Below are 20,753 nucleotides of genomic sequence, written 5' to 3'. Positions count from 1 at the left end.
ACTTTTCTAAACTCTAAACTTAGCTTGAAGAACGTTATGACTTATAGTTGACTAAAATGTTTTGAAAGAAAATGTCATCAATAGTTTGTAAATATTTTCTTTTTTCTTTTTAGAAAAATTATGGTGTGGAGTCCTTTGAAAGACGAACTGCTGTTACGAGAAATACTGTTAATAGAACCTTATAAACATAAAACAAGAAGCAGAGAAAAGGGAAGTTCGTGGAAAACAATTGCAAATAATCTTTGTTCGAGATCTAATGATGATATATATTTTAAAGTAGACGCTCGTGCTGTAAGAGAAAGATTCGATCTTTTGGTTTCTCAATATTTATCTAAACAGAAGACTGAAGAGAAAGCAAGTGGAATTAGTCCTCAGGTCACTCCTGTTGATGAAGCTTTAGAAAGTGTATTAGAACAAATAAAAGTATGCGAAGAAGAGTTGATTCATAATGAAAAACAAATGATGAGGAAGCTAAGAGAGAGAAAGCAGAGGACATGAGAAAAAAGTCTATGGAAAGCTTTATGGAAACAAAAGCACGTAAAAATACAGAAAATAATGTAACTACTCCACCTTCAAAAAAACAAAGAAGTTCAGGAACTGAGACTATTCAGTATCTCAGAGAAAAAGCTGAAGCAGATCGTGAATTACGATTACAAGAACTAAATCTGCAGCGAGAAGAGCTGAGAGCTCGTCAAGAACAACAAAATCAAATGTTTTCAAATATTCTTCAACAAAATCAGCAAATTCTTGGATTAGTTGTGCAACTTTTACAAAAACAATAAGATAGATAAATATAGTAAATATTTTCTTTGTTTCTATATTTTAATTCTATATTTTTGATATGGTTGTCACCAAATGTAGGTAAGTGATGAATAATAAATCTATAACATTTTGAGAAAACGATTGTTTATTTTTTGAATAAAAAAGAAAATTAGTTGCAAGTTAATCAATTAAAGATGTCAGTTTTAAATAATAAATTGTTACATATTTCCAATTTGGTATAAAATAATCAATAAGATACTGTTCATAAATTTTGATTTATCATTGTAATTATAGTAAAAATTATGGAATTTGATACTCTAAACATTTTAAGTTGGAGATAATTATTAATAAAGAAAATATAAAACACGAATAATTATAACTTATATAGTTGCTAACACCTGAAATTATATAAGAATCATTATAAAAAGTAGTGCTCTAACAATGGGGGTTCAACCTCAAAATAATTGGATGTGTTTGATTTGTAAAGGCAAGTGTGAGCATTGGTTAATAATGCACAAACTTGATACATTTTTCCCGCTGCACTTAATTGTACTTTCAGTTTTTTTTTAAAATCCAGGAATGCAAAATAGTTAATAATTTCTCCGAAAACCCATTCCACAGACGATATTACTTTACTCATAGCTTTGTTAATTTCCTTTTGTTCTGGATTTAATGCATAACGATTACTGTAAGGGGTTTGAAGATAAGTTCTCAGTGGATATGCAAGATCTCCATAAATACATAAAGGATCTCCATTTGGTCTTACACTATTTTGTAGTAATAAGTTATACAGATTTGACGAGGCAAGCATTGAGCTATCGTGTCTGCAACTTTCTACTGGCCCAAACAGATTTGCTATTAGTCCATTTGGAGCCACAACTGATTGAAACTTAATTGAATGAACTCGCTTGTGCCCGTTATACAATACTTGTTGGTCTTGTCCAGGTCTGCACACAGGTCTAACTGTCCCATCAACAAATCCCCAGCAAAAATCTAGTGGGGCACCCTTATTATGTATTGCTAAAGCATATCGCTCCAGTTGATTAGGAGCTAACCAATTCTGGTTGAAACTCTTAAGCAAGTGATGGTGATTTGAAAATATTCCATTCATGACTACGTTTGACATCATACATAGCTCGGGAATCGGTCGACCAAAACGAGGAATTAAGTCCAAATAGCGTGAAGGGTAAGCAAATTGCTTTAGAAAAACACAGAAGGATTCTATGCCATTAAAAACTGATCTGTTGCTGCAGATTATTTCTTCAGGTATGGCTAGTACTTCTGCGATACAATAGATGTCATTTTTATAAAATCTAAATTCTGAAAAACATTCATCATCTGTCATTAAATCTAATTCAAAATGTTGGTATTTCTGATATGGAAAGTAAAAATTTGTACTGGAATTTATATCATACAGTAATAGGAATTCTTCATCTGAAATCTCGTTTTGGCTATAAGCGGCTAAAATAACTTCTTTTGTTTCTCGTAAGGAGGCCATATTTGTTTACGCGAATGCTTAGATAAATTTGCTTAATTTATAAAACTAAAAACGGAAAAACTCAGAACGGGAATTAAAATCGCCTTAAGTTTACCGTTGTCAAAAAAACCCGTTGTCTTTGCTTAAAGTCCCTAATATAATAACAAAGACGGCAAGTTGACTTCAGTAGCGAGTACATCCTTTCTTTCTGCTTCTAAATCTGTTCTTCAACCTACTGAAACCGGATTGTTACAAACAGCATTTGCTACTGTTAAAAATGAAGTTCATTCCAGATTTGCTACATATCGAATTTTATTTGATAATTGTTCGCAGCTAAGCTACGTGAATTCCTGAGACTTGTGCCAAATCGGACAAATCCTAATTTCATTATTTGAGCATACTAATTAGTTTTTGTAGTTTTATGCGTTGGCATAAACGTTCTATAAAATATAAACTTTATTATTTGAAGCACAATTATTTAAAATGAGGTTAAATGCAGCTGAACGAGACTCTTTTCGAAAGCGACTAAAAATGTTTTTTGTAAATAAACCTATAATAAAAAAAAATAAAAAAAATCGTAAATCATTTTGAAAAGGAAGGATTTGCTCGAAGTGCAATATATGATAACCTAAAAAGACTTGAAACTGTTCAACCGTTTTCTGCTAGAAAGCACCCTGGTCGTCCGACATCCTGGACTAGAGAAAAGAAAGCCGAATTAACGAGACTTGTCAACAATCGAAAAGGGGTCAGTCAGAGAAAAATAGGTATTGAATTCGGTGTAAGTCAATCGACAATTGGTCGTCAGTTAAAAAAAAATGATTATGAAATATAGAAAACGTGAAAAGACTCCAAAATACACTATAGAACAACAAATAAAGGCAAAGAAAAGAAGCAGGAAACTAGTTAACCAACTCTATAACACGAAATCGCTTCTAGTCATCGATGACGAAAAATACTTTTGTTTTGCAGGGGACAACATGCCTGGAAATTCTGGATACTACACACAAAAAAAAAAGACATGCCCAGAAAGTGTTCGTTTTATAGAAAAAGAGAAATTTCCAAAAATATTGTTAATGTGGATAGCCATATCTGACCGTGGTATGTCCGACCCATTGTTTCGCACTTCCAAGGCTGTAGCGATCAATTCATCAATCTATATTTATGAATGTTTAGAAAAGCAACTTCTTCTATTTATTCACAAGTATCATGGAGACTTTAACTATTTATTTTGGCCAGATTTAGCAAGTTCTCATTATTCTAAAGATTCTCTAAATTGGATGGACCAATATGTCTATTACGTTGATAAAGAATCCAATCCCCCAAATTTGCCTCAAGCACGACCAATTGAAAATTTTTGGGGACATTTGGCACATAAGGTTTACGAGGGAGATTGGCAAGCTTCAACAGACCAAGTTTTGATTGATCGCATTACACTAAAACTACGAGAAATTGATTTAAACTTTTTGTAGTCGCATATGAAAGGCCTCAGAGCAAAATTGAGATCAATTGCAGATGGTTGTGTTTTTTCATATAAAAAATAATATATCTTTATTAAAAGATAAATGCTTTATTTAAAAAAAATATAATAGTAGTTTGTTTTTTTATTTATAAATAAGTTATTGACGTTTTTATTTTGTCCGATAACTTACGCATCACCCGTTAAACATCTAAAGGGTTTTAGATTAGCCGATCAAAATAATTCTAAAGAAAATTTATTAGTTGATGTTTTAATAGGAGCAATTTTTATTGGAAATTTATGGAAAATTCAATTATAAGGGGAGTTACTGGTCCCGTAGCGATTAAATCTAAATTAGGATATTTAATAAGCGGTCGCATGATGGTTAATTATAATTTTAATTATAATTAACCATCATGCGATCATTATAATTTATGCAAGTCTAGGTTTTTAGCATTAGAGAAAAAACTTGCAAGCGATAGAGATTTGTTTGCATCTTATAATAATGTTATTAAGGATCAATTATCTAAAGGCATTATTGAGAAAGTCTCCACTTTTGAAACAAATATTGGTGACGTTCACTATTTACCTCACCGTCCTGTAATACGTGAAGATAAACTAACTTTAAAGGTGCGTATAGTTTTCGATGCAAGTACTTTCACATCTGGTCCTTTGTTAAATGAGTGTCTATTTTCAGGACCATCACTTACAACTTCATTATATAGTATACTTTTAAGTTTTCCTGCAAAGCGAATTGCTTTAATTGCCGATATTGAGAAAGCATTTTTAAATATTACATTAGCTAAAAAGCATCGCGACTTTGTAAGATTTATATGGTATAAAGACTTATTTGATTTAGACAATAATAAATTAAAAAGTGCTGATTTAAGTGTTTATCGATTGTGTCGAGTTTTGTTTGGCGTAACCTCTTCTCCTTTCTTATTATCTGCGACCTTAATTAATCACGCTATTTTAGCAAGAAATTAATTCAATTGTTACTTGTTGATGATTTAAATGCAAGTTTCGATTTCGTATCCGAAGGACTTTTAAAATAAAATAAAGCAAAATCGTGTTTAAAAGAAGGTAGTTTTTATCTTAGAAAATTCGAGTCAAATTCAACGGAGCTTAATAGTTTAATCAAAGAGGACGATTCAACCTCAAGTGACATAACCAAAGTTCTTGGTTTAAAATGGGATAAAATTGAAGATAACTTTATTTTTTCCTTTCAGGATTTATTATATTTTGTGGACAATAAACTTACTGAAAGAAGTATTCTTAGATTCATTACAAGTTTTTATGATCCTTTGGGATTAGTGAACCCTATTATTGTAAGATGTAATTTATTTCAATCGATTATGTATGTTAAAGTTAGATTGGAATTCACTTATAGGAGACGATATCTTGATTGAATGAAACGATATTATTAATGATTTAAGTTCAGTTCCTTTTATTTGTGTTCCAAGATGGTATAGAAAGTGTGTAGACAACATCCAAAATATTAAATTTGAGTTATATGGTTTTTGCAATGCGAGCCTAAAAGCGTATGGTTGTTGTATTTTATTAAGGAGTAGCGCTGAGGGAGTTTCGAATTCTTGTCTAGTTACTTCTAAATCCAGAGTTTCTCCTTTGCTTAAAAATACTATTCCTAAATTAGAATTAAGGGCAATGTTATTATTAGCTAATTTGTTTTTAGTTGTATACAAAGAATTATTTTGTGCTTTAAATATTTCTTGCGTCAAGTTATTTTCTGATTCTATTATTTGTCTTAATTGGGTAAACAATGTAGATAAAAAATATGAAGCATTTGTTCAGAAACGCTTAGAAAAAATTCGTTCTATGTATGATATTAATTTTTGGAATTACATTGAAAGTGAAAGAAATCCCGCAGATATTATATCTCGTGGTTGTAAATTTAGTACCTTTCAAAATAATGACCTTTGGTTTAAAGGTCCAAGTTTTCTTTTCCATGATTTTGTTTCATGGCCTTCATTTGATTTAAGCAAGCAAGGAGATTCTCTGTCTGAAGTCGCAACTTTAATTACTTTAGAACATTCGATTTTAAATTTAGATTTTATGAATATTAGGAATTTTAAAACATACGATCGTCTACTTAATGTTACAGCTTTAGTATTGCGTTTTGTTGGTATTATTAAAAAAGAATTCAGTTATGATTTTTATACAATAACTACTTTAGAACTAAATAATGCGGAATTGTTGTGGATTAAGTTTATTCAGAAAAGTATATTTAATAGCGAGTTTCACAATCAACTAAAAAGAGGTTTAGGATTTTTTTACTGTTGATGAATTAATTCGTTGTCAAGGTCGTCTTAGTAACGCACCAATTCCCTTTGATTCTAAATTTCTTATATACTTACCTAATTAGAGTTACCTTTCTAAATTAATTATTTTACATTACCATTATATTACTAAACATGGTGGTGTTAAAGAAACACTAAGTGAATTAAGAACTAAGTTTTGGTTGACAAAAGCTCGTAGTCTAATTAAGACTATAATTAGAAATTGTTACATTTCTAGAAGATTTGACAGTATCCGAATAATATCCGATAAGTATCCGAATTCTCCGCCTCTACCCTTATCGAGAGTTAGTGATAAGTATGCATTTAAGTACGTGGAAGTAGATCTTTGCGATCCAATTATGATTAAAAATATTTATGAATCTAATATGATATATAAAGCGTGGATATTTGTTGCTACATGTTGTATTACACGTTTTCTTTATTTAGATTTGGTGCCCGATTGTACAGCGGAAGCTTGCACTCGTGGTCTTCGACGCTTTATTAGTTGCTTTAGCGCACCCTTACAATTCATAAGTGATAATGGTTATAACTTCTCAGCTGAAGAAATTTAAAGCTTCACGAGTTCACGACGTATACGATGGTGTTTTAACGTTCCAGCAGCTCCTTGGTGGGGAGGGATATTCGAAAGAATGATTCGAACCACCAAGAGAGTAATTAAAAAAGTACTTGGAACATCAAGAGTAACTTACGAAAAATGACTACAATTCTGGCTGAAATTGTAGTTACTATAAATAACCGGCCGATTACATTTCTTTACGATGTACCTGGTGACGAACCACTAACCCCAAATCATCTCGTGTTTAGGAGAAAATTGCCTTTAGAATCTGTGAATCTTAGTAACCTTTTACCTACAGACCAAGGCGATGATAAACACAAGTATTTACACCAAAAAGCAATTTTGGATTTCTATTGGCATGTTTGGAAAGAAGTATATTTAACAAGTTTACGAGAATTGCATAAAAGCGTGACACACCGAAGTTGGGGATTTCAAATGAAAGTTGGCAATGTTGTGATAATCGACGATCCAAAAGTTTCACGTTCAGTGTGGAAAATGGGCGTTATACAAAGGTTACTATATTTAAATGATGGTCAAGTACGTGCTGCCGAAATACGTGTTATCTCGGGCGATAAATCTGTTATTATTAAAAGAACAGCAAATAAACTTTATCTGTTAGAAAGACATTACGATATCAAAGAACAATCAACTCAAGTAACATTTGTGAATGAAAAGAACATTAACATTTTATATAAATAACAATTTAAAAGTGCCGGCCGAAGTGTTGCGTTAGTTCGTTAACGCAGGAGCCAGTTGGTTTCTTGATTTTATATACAAAAGAGAAAGCGCTCTTTTCGCTCTCTCTCTCTCTCTCTCTCTCTCTCTCTCTTTCTCTCTCTCTCTCTCTCTCTCTCTCTCTCTCTCTCTCTCTCTCTCTCTCTCTCTCTCTCTCTCTCTCTCTCTCTCTCTCTCTCTCTCTCTCTCTCTCACCCTCTTGCGTTTATATATTTCAACGTGTGACTTGGTGTATGCACTTGGCGCGATCCAAGATTTTATTGTAAATAACGAGTCGTATCTTCAAGAATATATATTACAAAGTAATCTTATCCACGCGATTTATTACTAGAGTCCCTTCTAAACTCTTTAGATATATACAAGTGCATACGTTGGCATGAGTTTGTCTTCTAAGGAGATAGTGTAATGGGTTTACACTTGTATATTTATCTAAACTATTATTTTCGTTTTCATTTTCCAGCAAAAAAAGCACGGGTTTTCTTCTTCTTTATGCTTATGCACATATGTCGTTTTTAAATACATACTTAAAATTCAACAATTTTTTTTTCCTAATTTCTTCATTTAAAAGAACTTGAACCTCTAACTGCATTAAAACATTCTAGAATTTTGCAATGTAGCTCAACATTCTTAATATTGTAACTGTTTTTTGCTTTTAGGTGCTATTAAGTAACATTAGTTTTACTTTATTTACCGCTCTTGATAGAAATGCAGGTGTACAATATGACTGCTTGCAGCAAATAATTCGTTTTATTTATATTTGCTTATCTCCATTTAGCTTTTTTTCCCTTTTCTGTTATCTTTCTTTTTTTATCAGCTTTTTTATTTTTACCATTTGGTAACTGTGTGTAATTTTTTCTCTCTCTCACTTCACAGTTTCTTAACATGCTCTTTGTTTAATTACCTTGCTAAAACAGGATTAAGCGATCACAATTTACTTTTTTACTGGTAATATTTAGCCTCATTTCTGTTTGCATAATACTGAATATTGCTTTCATATTATTTTTCATCTATTTGAAAAGCTGTTTTATAGTTTTGCTTAAAAATATAAAATTCAACTTTTTAAATGCTTAAAAGTGTTATATAAATATTCATAAAGTTTTATCCTTGGTTTTTTCCGAAAAAATTAAAACCATATTGTTTATTTAAAAAAACAGAAGTAGGAGATCTTTTACGCGGTAATTTTCATTACATTTAATTTGCTAGTTTGATTTTTCATTTAACTTACTTACGGGACGGGCATATAGTACTTACGGGACGGGCATATTTTTGTGTATACTGTACGTGTATACACAAAAAAAGGTGCTTAAACTACCTAAAAAATCTTTTTAATCCCTTTTGTAATTAGCGATCGATTCTGATTAAAATTAACAAAGTATGCTATTTTGTTATTACGGGATACTCGTATTGATGATTTAAACAAAGCAGACAGCATATATTGCTAAATAAAATAATCTTTTATATATTTTATAGTTTAGTTTATAATTTAATATTTCTCACATTTCTATTTACATTTATTTATTGTTTTATTATTTATATTTCTTAAAACTCATTGACGATATAATAAACTCATAGTAATCAATAAAGAGGAAATGCAGCACATTTGCAACACCGTAGGTAATTTGATATACTCGAATATCTCTATTAATATAAACGCCATCTATATTGGTTTTTCGGAAACAAAAGATCAAATGACACATGAAGTAAATGATTAATAAAAACAATGCGCCATCTGAATATTTTTATTTCAAGCACGTTAATGAAACGTCAATTTTGAAAATATTTTTGTTAAGATTGTAACCCTTCATAAATATTTATTAATATATTCAAAATCTTCCTTTTATTCGATTAAATTATTAAGAAACCTCATTAATATATGATTGCATTTTGATTTTAGTTTACTAATAAATGTCAATGAAAAAAAAAGGTGAATACATTTCGGAATTCTTTCTTCCAAATTACCTGCACCTCAAGTAAAAACGTACTTTAGGAGATTTTTGTTTTGATAAAAGATTTGATAAGGTTATTCATTTTTGCTTTAGTTGATTTTTTATATTATTAAAATAATATAATTTTTCTATAAGCAAAAATTTTTTTACTGAACTAACCAATTAATTTTTAGTTTACTTTAGTATTTAGCTGGTCCTTTTTTTGCTTTAAATACATTTAGCAAGCATTTTGACATTGATTCAACTAGACATTTGATTTGATTATTGTTGATGTTAGACCATGATTTTATTACAGTTTTCCTCAAGTTTTCTTTTTTAGTAAATAATCTATTTTTTATCTAATAAACTCCATAAATGTTCTATTAGATACAAATCGCTCAACTTTTTGTGCTTCATCAGATTTATTTGAATTAAACTTGGATTTATCGGACCAACGAACTTTCTTCAAAATTAACCTCGCATTAAATAACACCTCTTTGCAAAGTTCGTTTTTCTTTTCGTTTGTGAAATTGTGTTTCCTGTTAAGTTTTTAAGATGATTTGCTATATTTTTTGTGCTTTAAATTTATTTTAATCATATAAAAAATTTCTGTTTCAACTCTTCACATCTAAATTAATTTTCAGCTTTTGACCTTGTCCTGTACAAACTACAAATGTTTCATAATTTTTGTACTTCTCTACAGTGGCTCCTACTCCTCCTCCTGCTCCTGTAAATGTAATACTATTAAGTTTTTGAATTTTTCTATATCTATTTCCTTGTTTAAATACGTCTGTAACAAGTTTTTATTGATTAATAAATAATAAACTTGTCTTTGAGTGCCTTATTGTTTGAAGAACAAAGTTTTTATAGTTTTTAATGTTTTACAAATATGTTATTAATTGCTGAAAATAACATTCTAGAGATATAAATTCAATATTTATATTTTATTAATTGAAAAATCAAAAACATTTTTAAAACAAACTATCAATAAAACAGAAGAAAACTATTTTATTGATAGTTTGTTTTAAGAATAAATGTTAAAATAATAATAAATAATTAATAAGAATTAATTTTTAAATCAAGCTAACAATAAAACAGTAAAAAAAAATTGTACAATTAATTTAAGCGCAAAAAAATATGTAAATATATATATATATATATATATATATATATATATATATATATATATATATATATATAATCAGAAATCAACAATGAGCAAAGCAAGTACAGTTAATGCGAAAAAAATATTTTTTTAAGTTCACATTATTTACTTAATTATAGACCACTCTTTTCTAAAGTTTAGATTAGGTTAGACTCATTACCCAACAGCAGCAAAAAAATTGAAACATTAAGACAATTATAAAAATGACTGAGGCTGAAAGATATTTAAACTATCAGTTTAAATATATTTCAGCGTAATGAAGTAAATAGTAATATCATTTTAAAAACTTCACCCTTTTCGTTATCATATACAAAGCAGCATAGTTGTCAAACTCAAAAATATACAAACCACTACATAAACATTACTACTTTTCTTCCACTCTTTTACCAACAAAATTAAAATACAAAAATAAAAATCTACTTGACAAAAAAACAAATTATAACGTTTAAAGTTATTTTACTAATGCAACGTCTCTTGATAATAAAAAGGCCAATTAAATTGCAATATCTAGAACGTTTGATTATCATGTTATTGCTGTCTGTAAAACATGGTTTCAAAATGATTCAGTACCAAATATTGATTGGTATAACCTATATCGTAAAGAACGACAAGACAAACGTTGAGTTGGCGGTGAAGCTATCTGCATTACTGAATATATACCAAAACAGCCTCTTTACACAGCATATCAGATTTCCTACTTTCCAGACTATCTATGGTTCCTCAAAAAATATTTTAGACTTGTTATTTACCTACAACAGTAATTCTATTTTAAATTTATTTCCTATACTCTAGGTAATAACGCTAAGGGTCATTTTAGCACCATCTGAAGATTTTTAGTTTCAGATCTGTTTTCTGAACCAATCAGCATCGGCCGATGGTCACCGAAGCAGGTGCCGATGCCGATGGATTGGTACATTTCTAATAATTTATGATATAATTTAAGAATATATATATATATATATATATATATATATATATATATATATATAAATTATTTCATTGTTTATATATTTATATATCATTATTCATATATTATTTTCATCTTAATTATATAATGCTTCATAAGATAAAAAATAAGCAATTCAAAAAAATATTCTTTTACTTACAAGGTTTTTTTAACTCTTTGGTGTATACAATGAAGTAAAGTAGCTCCTCGGTAACTTCAGCTGACAACTTAATATATTTTGTAATAGTATTATAGATTCCAACATTTATTTCATAGTAACTATTACTTTGATATTTTGTTTCAAAACAGCTATCCTTTTTATATGAGGATAAGCAATGTGCACCTATGCCAGAACTTAATATCAAATCAAAATTGTAATAGCTATCTTTGACAGCCACCGTTACATTAAAAACGTTGACTTCCTCAGCTAAATTGAATAACCATACATCGTTTGCATTTAATGTCACGTTCTTTTTATAAAAGAGTTGATTTTGTAAACTAAAGGGATATGTTCGCATACTATACGAAGTATTAGTTGTAAATGAATTTGTCTGTACCAGTTCTAAAAGAAAACAAAAAAAAATAATAAGGATTTTGTGTGTGCGAATTATGTTTATATCTTATTGTCTGGGATACGGATTCCCAAAATGTTTGAACGTCATAAAACTATTATTTCTTCCTAATTTTTGGTATTCATGAGTTCTTAAACTGGGTACAAAAAATTAGAAGAAAATAAAGATTTAAAGCCAGAGCCTTATTGGGATTCCGCATCCCTGCCTTATGCGTAACTCATTTTATAACATAAAAATTTTGTATGTTATAAAATGAGCAAAGTATTTCACGTTTAAATGAAATGATGAAAAAGTACCACATTTTTTATACGGATTTAAAAGACCATAATTTTTAGCTTACAATACCATATCAACAGTAAAAAGTATCAATTTTTCAACAATTTTGTTTTATTGACATGTATGCAGAAAAAAAAGTTAACACTTTTTAAATTCAAACTCACTTTTTAGTTCAAAGTCTGTTTACGGTATTTTTCTTGTAAGAGGCTTAAATTTTGTAATTTGTAAAATGTGGCGTCTGTTAGCGCAAGGAAAATTATTTCTCTTGCGCTAACAGACGTCACATTGTACAAGTTACAAAATTTAAGACTCTATCTCTATATTCAACCACCTTGTGCAAAACACTTTTTAAAATTTAACCTAAAAAGTTAAGCTAAATCAATTAATCTCTAAAAAGTTCAGATTTTGAGTCAAAGTGTTGCGACTGCCATAAAAGTCTGAAAAAATTACGCAACTTTTTAAGAGTCTCACACTGGTACACTACTTAAATTACTACATTTTTAAAAAATTATGCAACTCTTAAAGAATTTAACATCGGTACACTACTTAAATAAAAATACCTTTAAAAAACACTTTCTTTTAAATAAAAAATCAGAGTAACATCAAAAAACTAAACTTTTCCGATTAAAAATACAAAAAAAATAAAGTGTTTGTCTATTTTGTCTAATTCCGGTAAACATATTTAAAAATTTATACAAAATTTTATTACGAATGATTGCAAAATTGCTTGAAATACTAAGTAATTGAAGTTAACAATTGAACTAATTCCTATATTATGAAGGATTGACAGAAACATTTAAAATCCCATCTGTTAACCTAATTTCTATAGCACACCGATTTTACCCTGAAAATTTCAGCCACAAATAAATTTTCAAAATAAATATAATATGTTTCAAATTTACCCAGTATTATAAAATTAAAAGTTGTAAAAATAAAACAATTAAAGTTTTTTTTAGAGTAAAATCATATTTAATGTCCAACAGAAACGTATGACTGGTTCGTTTCATTTGATCTTAACTTTTAACTTTAACATAAACTTTGGGGTTAAACAATAGTTCTAGTTTTTTTGCTTTTAAGATCGTAGTTAAGATCAACAACTTTTGATAATCCTTAAAAAATCTAATTTTAAAGTGCTTTATGTGAATAGATAACACAAAATGATTTTAGCAAAGAAAAAAGGATGAAAATTGGAAAAAATTAAGTTAAAAAATAGTTTCTTTGAAAGTCAGGATTTTTTTAGTAATGTATTATCCATACAAAATTATGTGCACTGAACAACATGGGTTCATTAGGTATAGATGGCAGTAGAGGCAATACCTACAAATGAGGAATTTGAAGAAGCTAAATTTTCCCTAACACAGAAACTCAATAAAGTCTGTTTTAAACTTAGCGTATATTTTCTTAAGGAGCATGCATGAAATATTATAGGTCTCATAGGCCTTTTAAAATGTTTTATTGCACCTATGTGCAAAAATCTGCACTTTTTAATTTAGCGCAGATTTCTTCACCTAAATTTAAAAAGTTTTAAATTTAGGCAATAAAATCATTTTGCGCAAAGTGATCCAATAAAAAAATAAACTCAGTTTCTACACATCACGAAGATATGGTTAACTATTAAATATGTCATTTACATGTATATATCACAATCAGGTTTCCAGATATTTGATAAATAGTAGTAATAGTAGTAGTAGTAGATGCTGTAGCCGCCCGAAGACGACGAGTGTGTGTATTAATAACACACTTAGACAGCCGTGTCAGTATTAATTTTATTTAAAAGGAGCCAATTGTCTAATTGTGCTTTAAAACTGTTTACTGATTTTGCATTGACTACATCTTTCGGTAGTTTATTCCATGGTTTTGTTATTCTGTTAGTAAAGAATGAGTGTCTTAAGTTGCACTTTGTTTTTTCGCGTTCAAACCTGACACCGTTTTCTCTAGATAATTGAAAATCATTAGACTTGAAACCGTTTAAAAAGTCCACATTTTCAATCTTATTTAATAACTTATAAGTCTGGATCAAATCTCCACGAAGTCTGCGTTCACATAATGGGCTGAGGCCAAGAATCTCCAGTTTTTCCTCGTATTTCATTTTTGCCAGAGTCGGATTGAGTCTCGTAGCCCTGTGTTGAACTTTCTCGAGCAGTTCTATTTCTCCTTTAAGCTGAGGGGACCACACTGGAACCGCGAATTCAACTATTGGGCGAACAAATGTCACGTATAAGACTTTAAGAGTCTGCACATCCAGTTTCAAAAATGTGTTTTTAATCATTCCCAGCATTTTATTTGCCTTCGAGCTGCAAGATATAATTTGCTGTCTCCATTCATGTTTGCTGAGAATAATACGCCTAGATCTTTTTGAATAGTAGTTTTTCCTAGGACAACATTATCCATAGAATAATCGTGTTTTAGATTGTTACTTCCATAATGTATTATTTCGCATTTTTCTTTATTGAATTTCACTAACCATTCTTTAGACCAGTCCCAAGCACTGTTTATATCTCGTTGAGGACTGTTTATTTTCTCTATTGAGTTTACATCGATCATTATTTTGGTGTCATCTGCACAGAGCTTGGCAACATTTCGTAGTTCGTAGTAAGAAATTTAAAATTTATAGAAAGTAGTTTCGAAAAAAATAAATGTTCAAAAAATTCAAAATACACTTTGAAATAACTTAGATTTACGTTTCTTTTTAGTTTTCATACTTATCAATATAACAAAATTATTGAAAAATTAAAACCTCTAGTTGGCAGCCTTTATACTTAAGAATATGAATGCTTACAGGGGCGCCAAATTGTTGCTATGTTCTGGAGGTTCATGAAAGCTCGCGACGACCTTGTTTGTTACTCTTGAATATATATATATATATATATATATATATATATATATATATATATATATATATATATATATATATATATATATATATATATATATATATATATATATATATATATATATATATATATATATATATATATATATATATATATATATATATATATATATATATATAGTTAAAAAAAACAAAATGAAAGCATTGAAAACAATTATCTAATAAACCAATAATAATTCGCACTAATAAACATTCATAACTAATCTTTACTTACTCAGAATGCAAAACTTAAATAAGAAACACGGGTGAAAATTATAACAAAATTTTATTAAATTTTCGAATGAATATAGAAAGATATTTACTATTAGAAAACATAATATGGTATATTATAAAGATACGAGAAAAGTAGAAAGAATGTTAATAAAAACAAAGTAGAAAAAATGTTAATTAAAAATCTCTTGTCAACTTTTTAAGAACTTTACCCACAATCTAAAAGGTTTTATAATAAGTTTTATAACGACTGTTTGTTACAAGCGCAAGCAATAATACACTGAAAAGCAAACAATAAGAGTAAAATGCAATTTAAAAAAACTGGATTTTTTAGACAAATTTATTGTGATGGATGAAGAGGCATACTTTTAGCTAAAATCAGATTTTATCCTAGGAAATAATCATTATTTTAGGAATAGCAAGACCAATACTAAACATGAGGTTAGATTTAGGTGTGTTAAATTATCCAATAAAGCTTATAGTAACATTCCATTATTTTATCCAACAATGCTTTTGGCTATTGAATTTTGAAAAGTGTGTTGCGGAGCCGATCTTCATTCAAAGATCAAATAGCACACACAAGTGAGATTTATTGCATTTATAAAAAAATCTTTTGTGTTTTATTATTCTTTAATAATTATACTTTTTGGCAGGTAACTTGTTGCATTTGTTTTTAATATAAAAATGATAAAAATAGAATAACTAACAAATAACTAAGTGCTTTTATTACTAAATTACTTCTAGTATTTTTATTAATATTATCGTATTGCTGTTTGTATATATATGCGTGTGTGTGTGTGTGTGTTTGTAGTGTGTGTGTGTGTGTGTGTGTGTGTGTGTGTGTGTTTTATTATAAAAATGATAAAAATAGAATAATTAACAAATAACTTAGTGCTGTTACTATAACTACTACTATTATTTTTATTAACATTATTATATTGCTGCTTGTATATATATATGCGTGTGTGTGTGTTTGTGTGTGTGTGGGTGTATATATGTATATATATATATATATATATATATATATATATATATATATATATATATATATATATATATATATATATATATGTATATATATATATATATATATATATATATATATATATATATATATATATATATATATATATATATATATATATATATATATATATATATATATATATATATATATATATATATATATACATATAAAGCTTACCATATTTATATTGAGCAGCAAATACCAAATTGCAATAAACCAAAGCTAAGATCTAAAAGTCACAAAAAGCCTATACAATTTAACTAAAAGGATCTGAAAATATTCTTCAGAAAAATTAAGAAAGAAACTTCAATTAAAAATTACTTAAAAATACCTTTGCATCATCAATTACTAGTTTAATTATATTTATTTAATTAACAATTTGTGCTATTGAGGTGATATTGGTTAAAACATTATTTTTTAATTAAATACATTTAAAGCAGTTGAAGAACTGATTTTTTTAGACTAAGCATTTCTCAAAATAATGAATGGAAAGCATTTAAAGTAAGAAAGAAATTTGGAAATTGTAAGTTGCAATGGTTTATTTTTGGCTGCAAATCATAAAAATATTATTTCTGCTTTTGTAAACTTATAAGAAACAGAATACACTTTACTTATGTGGAAGATACTCTCATTGCAATCCATATAATAATAAAATTAAAGTAAGGACTTAAAAATTTACTAATTGTTTCTTTTTAAGCTAAATTAATTATATGTATGAGTAAAATATTTTTAGAAATATTTGATTTTAAAAGTACAAAACTGGATTGGGGAAGAAATAAAAATCACTTATCTATGATACAAATCGCACTGTAAAAGTTTACTGTCTATCTATTTTTATGTCTTTTTTCTTGCTGAACCTATTTTCTTTTTAGTTTTATATTTTAGTTTTTATAATATTATTTAGATAACAGTTTTATTTGAGAACAAATTTTTATTTTAATTACTAGACCAATTGCTCGGACCCAATTTATCGTACGATATTAGGATTGTTATCATTAATACAAACTAAATATTTTAGAAAATTAATTTCGATTTGAGTAAGTAACATCAGTAACTACACCAGTAGTTTTTAGCCATTATTAACATTGTAATCCAAGTAAAAGTCATTGCAAAATTCTCAAAATGAATATATCTTATTTGCGAATTAGTGATAAAACAGTTACCATAAAAGTGAATTATGCTGTAATAGAAGGTATGAATAGCTCTCATAAACTAGAAAACTAGAATATAAAACTTGTTTTCAGCACAACGGAAATTACAATTTCAGCGTAAACATGCAATTTCAAATGTGTTGCATCTCAAATGTAAAAAGAAGTAGCAATAAAAAACTAGATCAGTGAGCTTATACGAAAAGGATAAAGAACTTTTAAAATTAAAAATCATAGAGTATGCTACAATCATTTCGTTCATAAAAACAAAAAAAAGCTTTTATCTATCATTATCAAAGTACGGTTAATTTGAAAATGACATTATATTATAATGTCATGCTCAAATGGGAAATGCTAATTAGGCTACCATTGGTTACTAGCTCACAAGTAACCATTGGTTTCTAGTTCATAGGTATGCTATTGTAAAATTGCATTTTATAAAGTTAATTGGTTGACTATGCAGTTAATTTTCTAAAAAAATTAATTTAAAAAAATATTACTTAAAATCCGCTTTTTTAAATCTTAAAAACAGATTTTTTTATTAACTGATTCGTCTATTATTTTTACTTATTCAAATGCTTAACATTGCTCTATATTGGCTATAGCTCAACAAGGAGCAATGGTAAAGAAGGAGGGATGAATTTCTTTGTTAAACGCTCTTTTAAAAAATGTAGCATTAAACAAAATTTATCATTAATAAAAAGCATAGATATTGTATGAGGAGCCCATTTGCAAAACGCGCTAAATCCAAGTAAAATGATTTGAGAAAACAACGAAAAACAAAATTACGATTAGTTGCGCATTAACAAAAATTATATTTTCATTGTCCATTTTTAGGACCAAAAATCTTTTAATTGGTCTAATATTTAAATAGGTGACAGAATTCAGTATATAGAAACGGAAAATGGATTTAACTCAAAATTTTTATTTTAGTGACTTAACGCGTTTTGCTGATTGGCTCCTTTTATATCAGCACATTATCTGTGCTTTTTATTAATAATAAACTTTTAATTTAGTTTTTTTTTAATACTCACACTTATGAATTCCGTATGACTTTAATTTAAAATTCTGGATATTTTTATTAAAATAATAAAGTTGTTCAGCCCAACTTTGTTTGTCAATCTCTTTTCCATTTTTTAAAAATAAGTTAAAGAATATTATTTTTTCAATGGATAATATATTAAAATATTTCTGAGATATAATTTTTCACCATTTATTATTTCAACTATTTTAGATTGCTATTTTGATTTTAAATACTTATATTATATTATATTTATATTTCAATTTTTATATGGTTTTGGCGAAAAGATTAGTATGATATTCTTTCAGATGCCAAGTTTATATTATACGACATGTAATAAATGTAAACTGAAAAAGTAAAAAAAAAAAATGAACAAACAAATAATTAATTATTTCATTTTAGCCAAACATTTGTATTTTTTAAGTTTAATATACCACAAAAAAAACGTCTTTTATAGATATGTAGCGGTCCTGTTAGTAATAGCAAATAACATATTTGAATATTTTTAAAAAAAGTGTTTTGAAAAAGCTTTGGTAACATTTTTAATGTTTTGCACTACTTTATCTTGGAAAAGAAAAGGAAAAAAATGAAAATGAAAAAAAAATAGTAATTCATTGTAACAATTTCCAAAACCTAGTTAATGGTTTTTTTTTATCAAGAAATAAGATTATCATTAACACTCCATTTATCAAATTCGGAATTGATGGTGGAAGAGGATTGGAAGATGATGTTGGAAGTTTTACTGGGAGCTATTGAGATAAGCAATAGCTCCCAATATAAATAATAAAAATGTGAAAATGATAGCAGTTCCTCTCCATCAAAAAAAAATTTGACAACGAATGCATTTAGAGACAGTATTTTCAATTGTCAGCTAATCGTTGTCGTGGCATTGTAACAACTCGACTCTTGCTGACAATATATCAAGGAAAAGTGACATGTTCAAAAATTCATTTTTGGCAATGCCATTTGGAAGTGTTACGCCAAAAGTCCATGCTGTCTATGAGGCTATGCACCATCACTCCTGCAAACACTGGCATAAATAGCAGAGGCCCACAACACATCCAGAATATTGGAAACAACTGCAAATATGCATGGTCACCTTTAATTGCAAACACATGTAATATAAGTTGCTTAACAGAAATCTAAAATTTATTTTTTTCTTGAGTAAAGTACCTTATTTTGTTAAAATCTTTCTTTGTAGAACAGTCATGCTTGATTAATTGTTTCAATTTTTAAATACTGCACATAAAAAAGAAAAGCTGTCATTTACTTTGTTGCTGTTATAGAATAAAAAGTAAAATATTAATTTTTTTTCCGAAATAAAATAGTTAGATTTCAAAATTTATACTTTTTTGATCCTGACATGATTGGATTTTATGCCCACCATGCCATTTATCATGAATTTCTGACAACAATGCGCATAGAATTTCAGTCATTAGTGGCGTCTCTGATCTATTACAATGCTTTAAAAGTCCGTCTATTTATTATAATGTCCTTTGTGTAACGTAAACTTTAAAATTTATGTTACACAAAAGGCATATAAATAAAATATTGGAATGTTTGTACATTTTTATAAAGAACCACAATCTACATATACAATAAATTAGGAGTGAAGATCGAAGGTTTTAATTTAATAAATTTCATGATTAGAGTTTTGTTTATTGTTCATTTGCCGACATTATCGGAAATTAGGAAATAAACAAAAAATAAATAAAATTTTGAAAATTTTAAATACCACTCAGTAGGTCTAAGTTAGAAAACGCAGTTGATATAAATAGTAGATATAGTACAAATCTATACAATAGCAACATTGAATTATAGCCGCATTCAACACTTTTGCATCATCTTGTAACAGTTAATACTAATGCAACATTGTTTTGCATCAGTTGATACTATAGCAACGTATATAAAACAACTTTCGCACCATCTGGGTTGACCGTATAAACTTTATTTATTAATTAAGTGTTCAAGGTTGTAAAATGTTAAATTCACTGAACATTTTATAACCTCTATTTAATTCAGTGAATAGTAAATTTAAATTGATTAATTTATTATTTATTTGTTTGTATTTGATATTTATCTTTTTTAGCTTAAATGATATTTTAGTTTATAAAGCTCATAAATGATAAATATCAAAAATCAGTTTCATTGATTGAAAACTGTTATAAATAAAAAATGTTTTGCTATCTTATCGTTTGCTATTAGGAAACTACTTGTTATCTTGGCATTAACAGCAACTTTTTTGCGTGAATAGAGTACTAGTTGT

At 28.0% G+C, this 20,753-nt stretch overlaps 1 protein-coding gene across 3 annotated transcripts in view; it reads right to left on the bottom strand.

The window, feature by feature from the left end:
* The window catches only part of LOC105850908 (uncharacterized), a 268,050-nt gene that overhangs the window by 232,570 nt on the left and 14,727 nt on the right, over window positions 1–20,753 (bottom strand). For 2 of the 3 annotated variants that reach the window (XM_065813636.1, XM_065813637.1), the window contains exons 2-3: window positions 16,496–16,547; window positions 11,501–11,902 (exon numbers count right to left, since the gene is read on the bottom strand). In XM_065813636.1, coding sequence (XP_065669708.1) covers window positions 11,501–11,902; window positions 16,496–16,547 — 454 coding nt within the window. The remainder of the gene's footprint in view (window positions 1–11,500; window positions 11,903–16,495; window positions 16,548–20,753) is intronic. The other variant, XM_065813638.1, reaches the window with a different exon arrangement.

Source organism: Hydra vulgaris, chromosome 12 (genome assembly GCF_038396675.1).
Source record: "Hydra vulgaris chromosome 12, alternate assembly HydraT2T_AEP".
Taxonomy (NCBI): domain Eukaryota; kingdom Metazoa; phylum Cnidaria; class Hydrozoa; order Anthoathecata; family Hydridae; genus Hydra; species Hydra vulgaris.
Note: the sequence above shows the minus strand (reverse complement) of the source record. Positions and strands in the feature narration are given on the sequence as shown.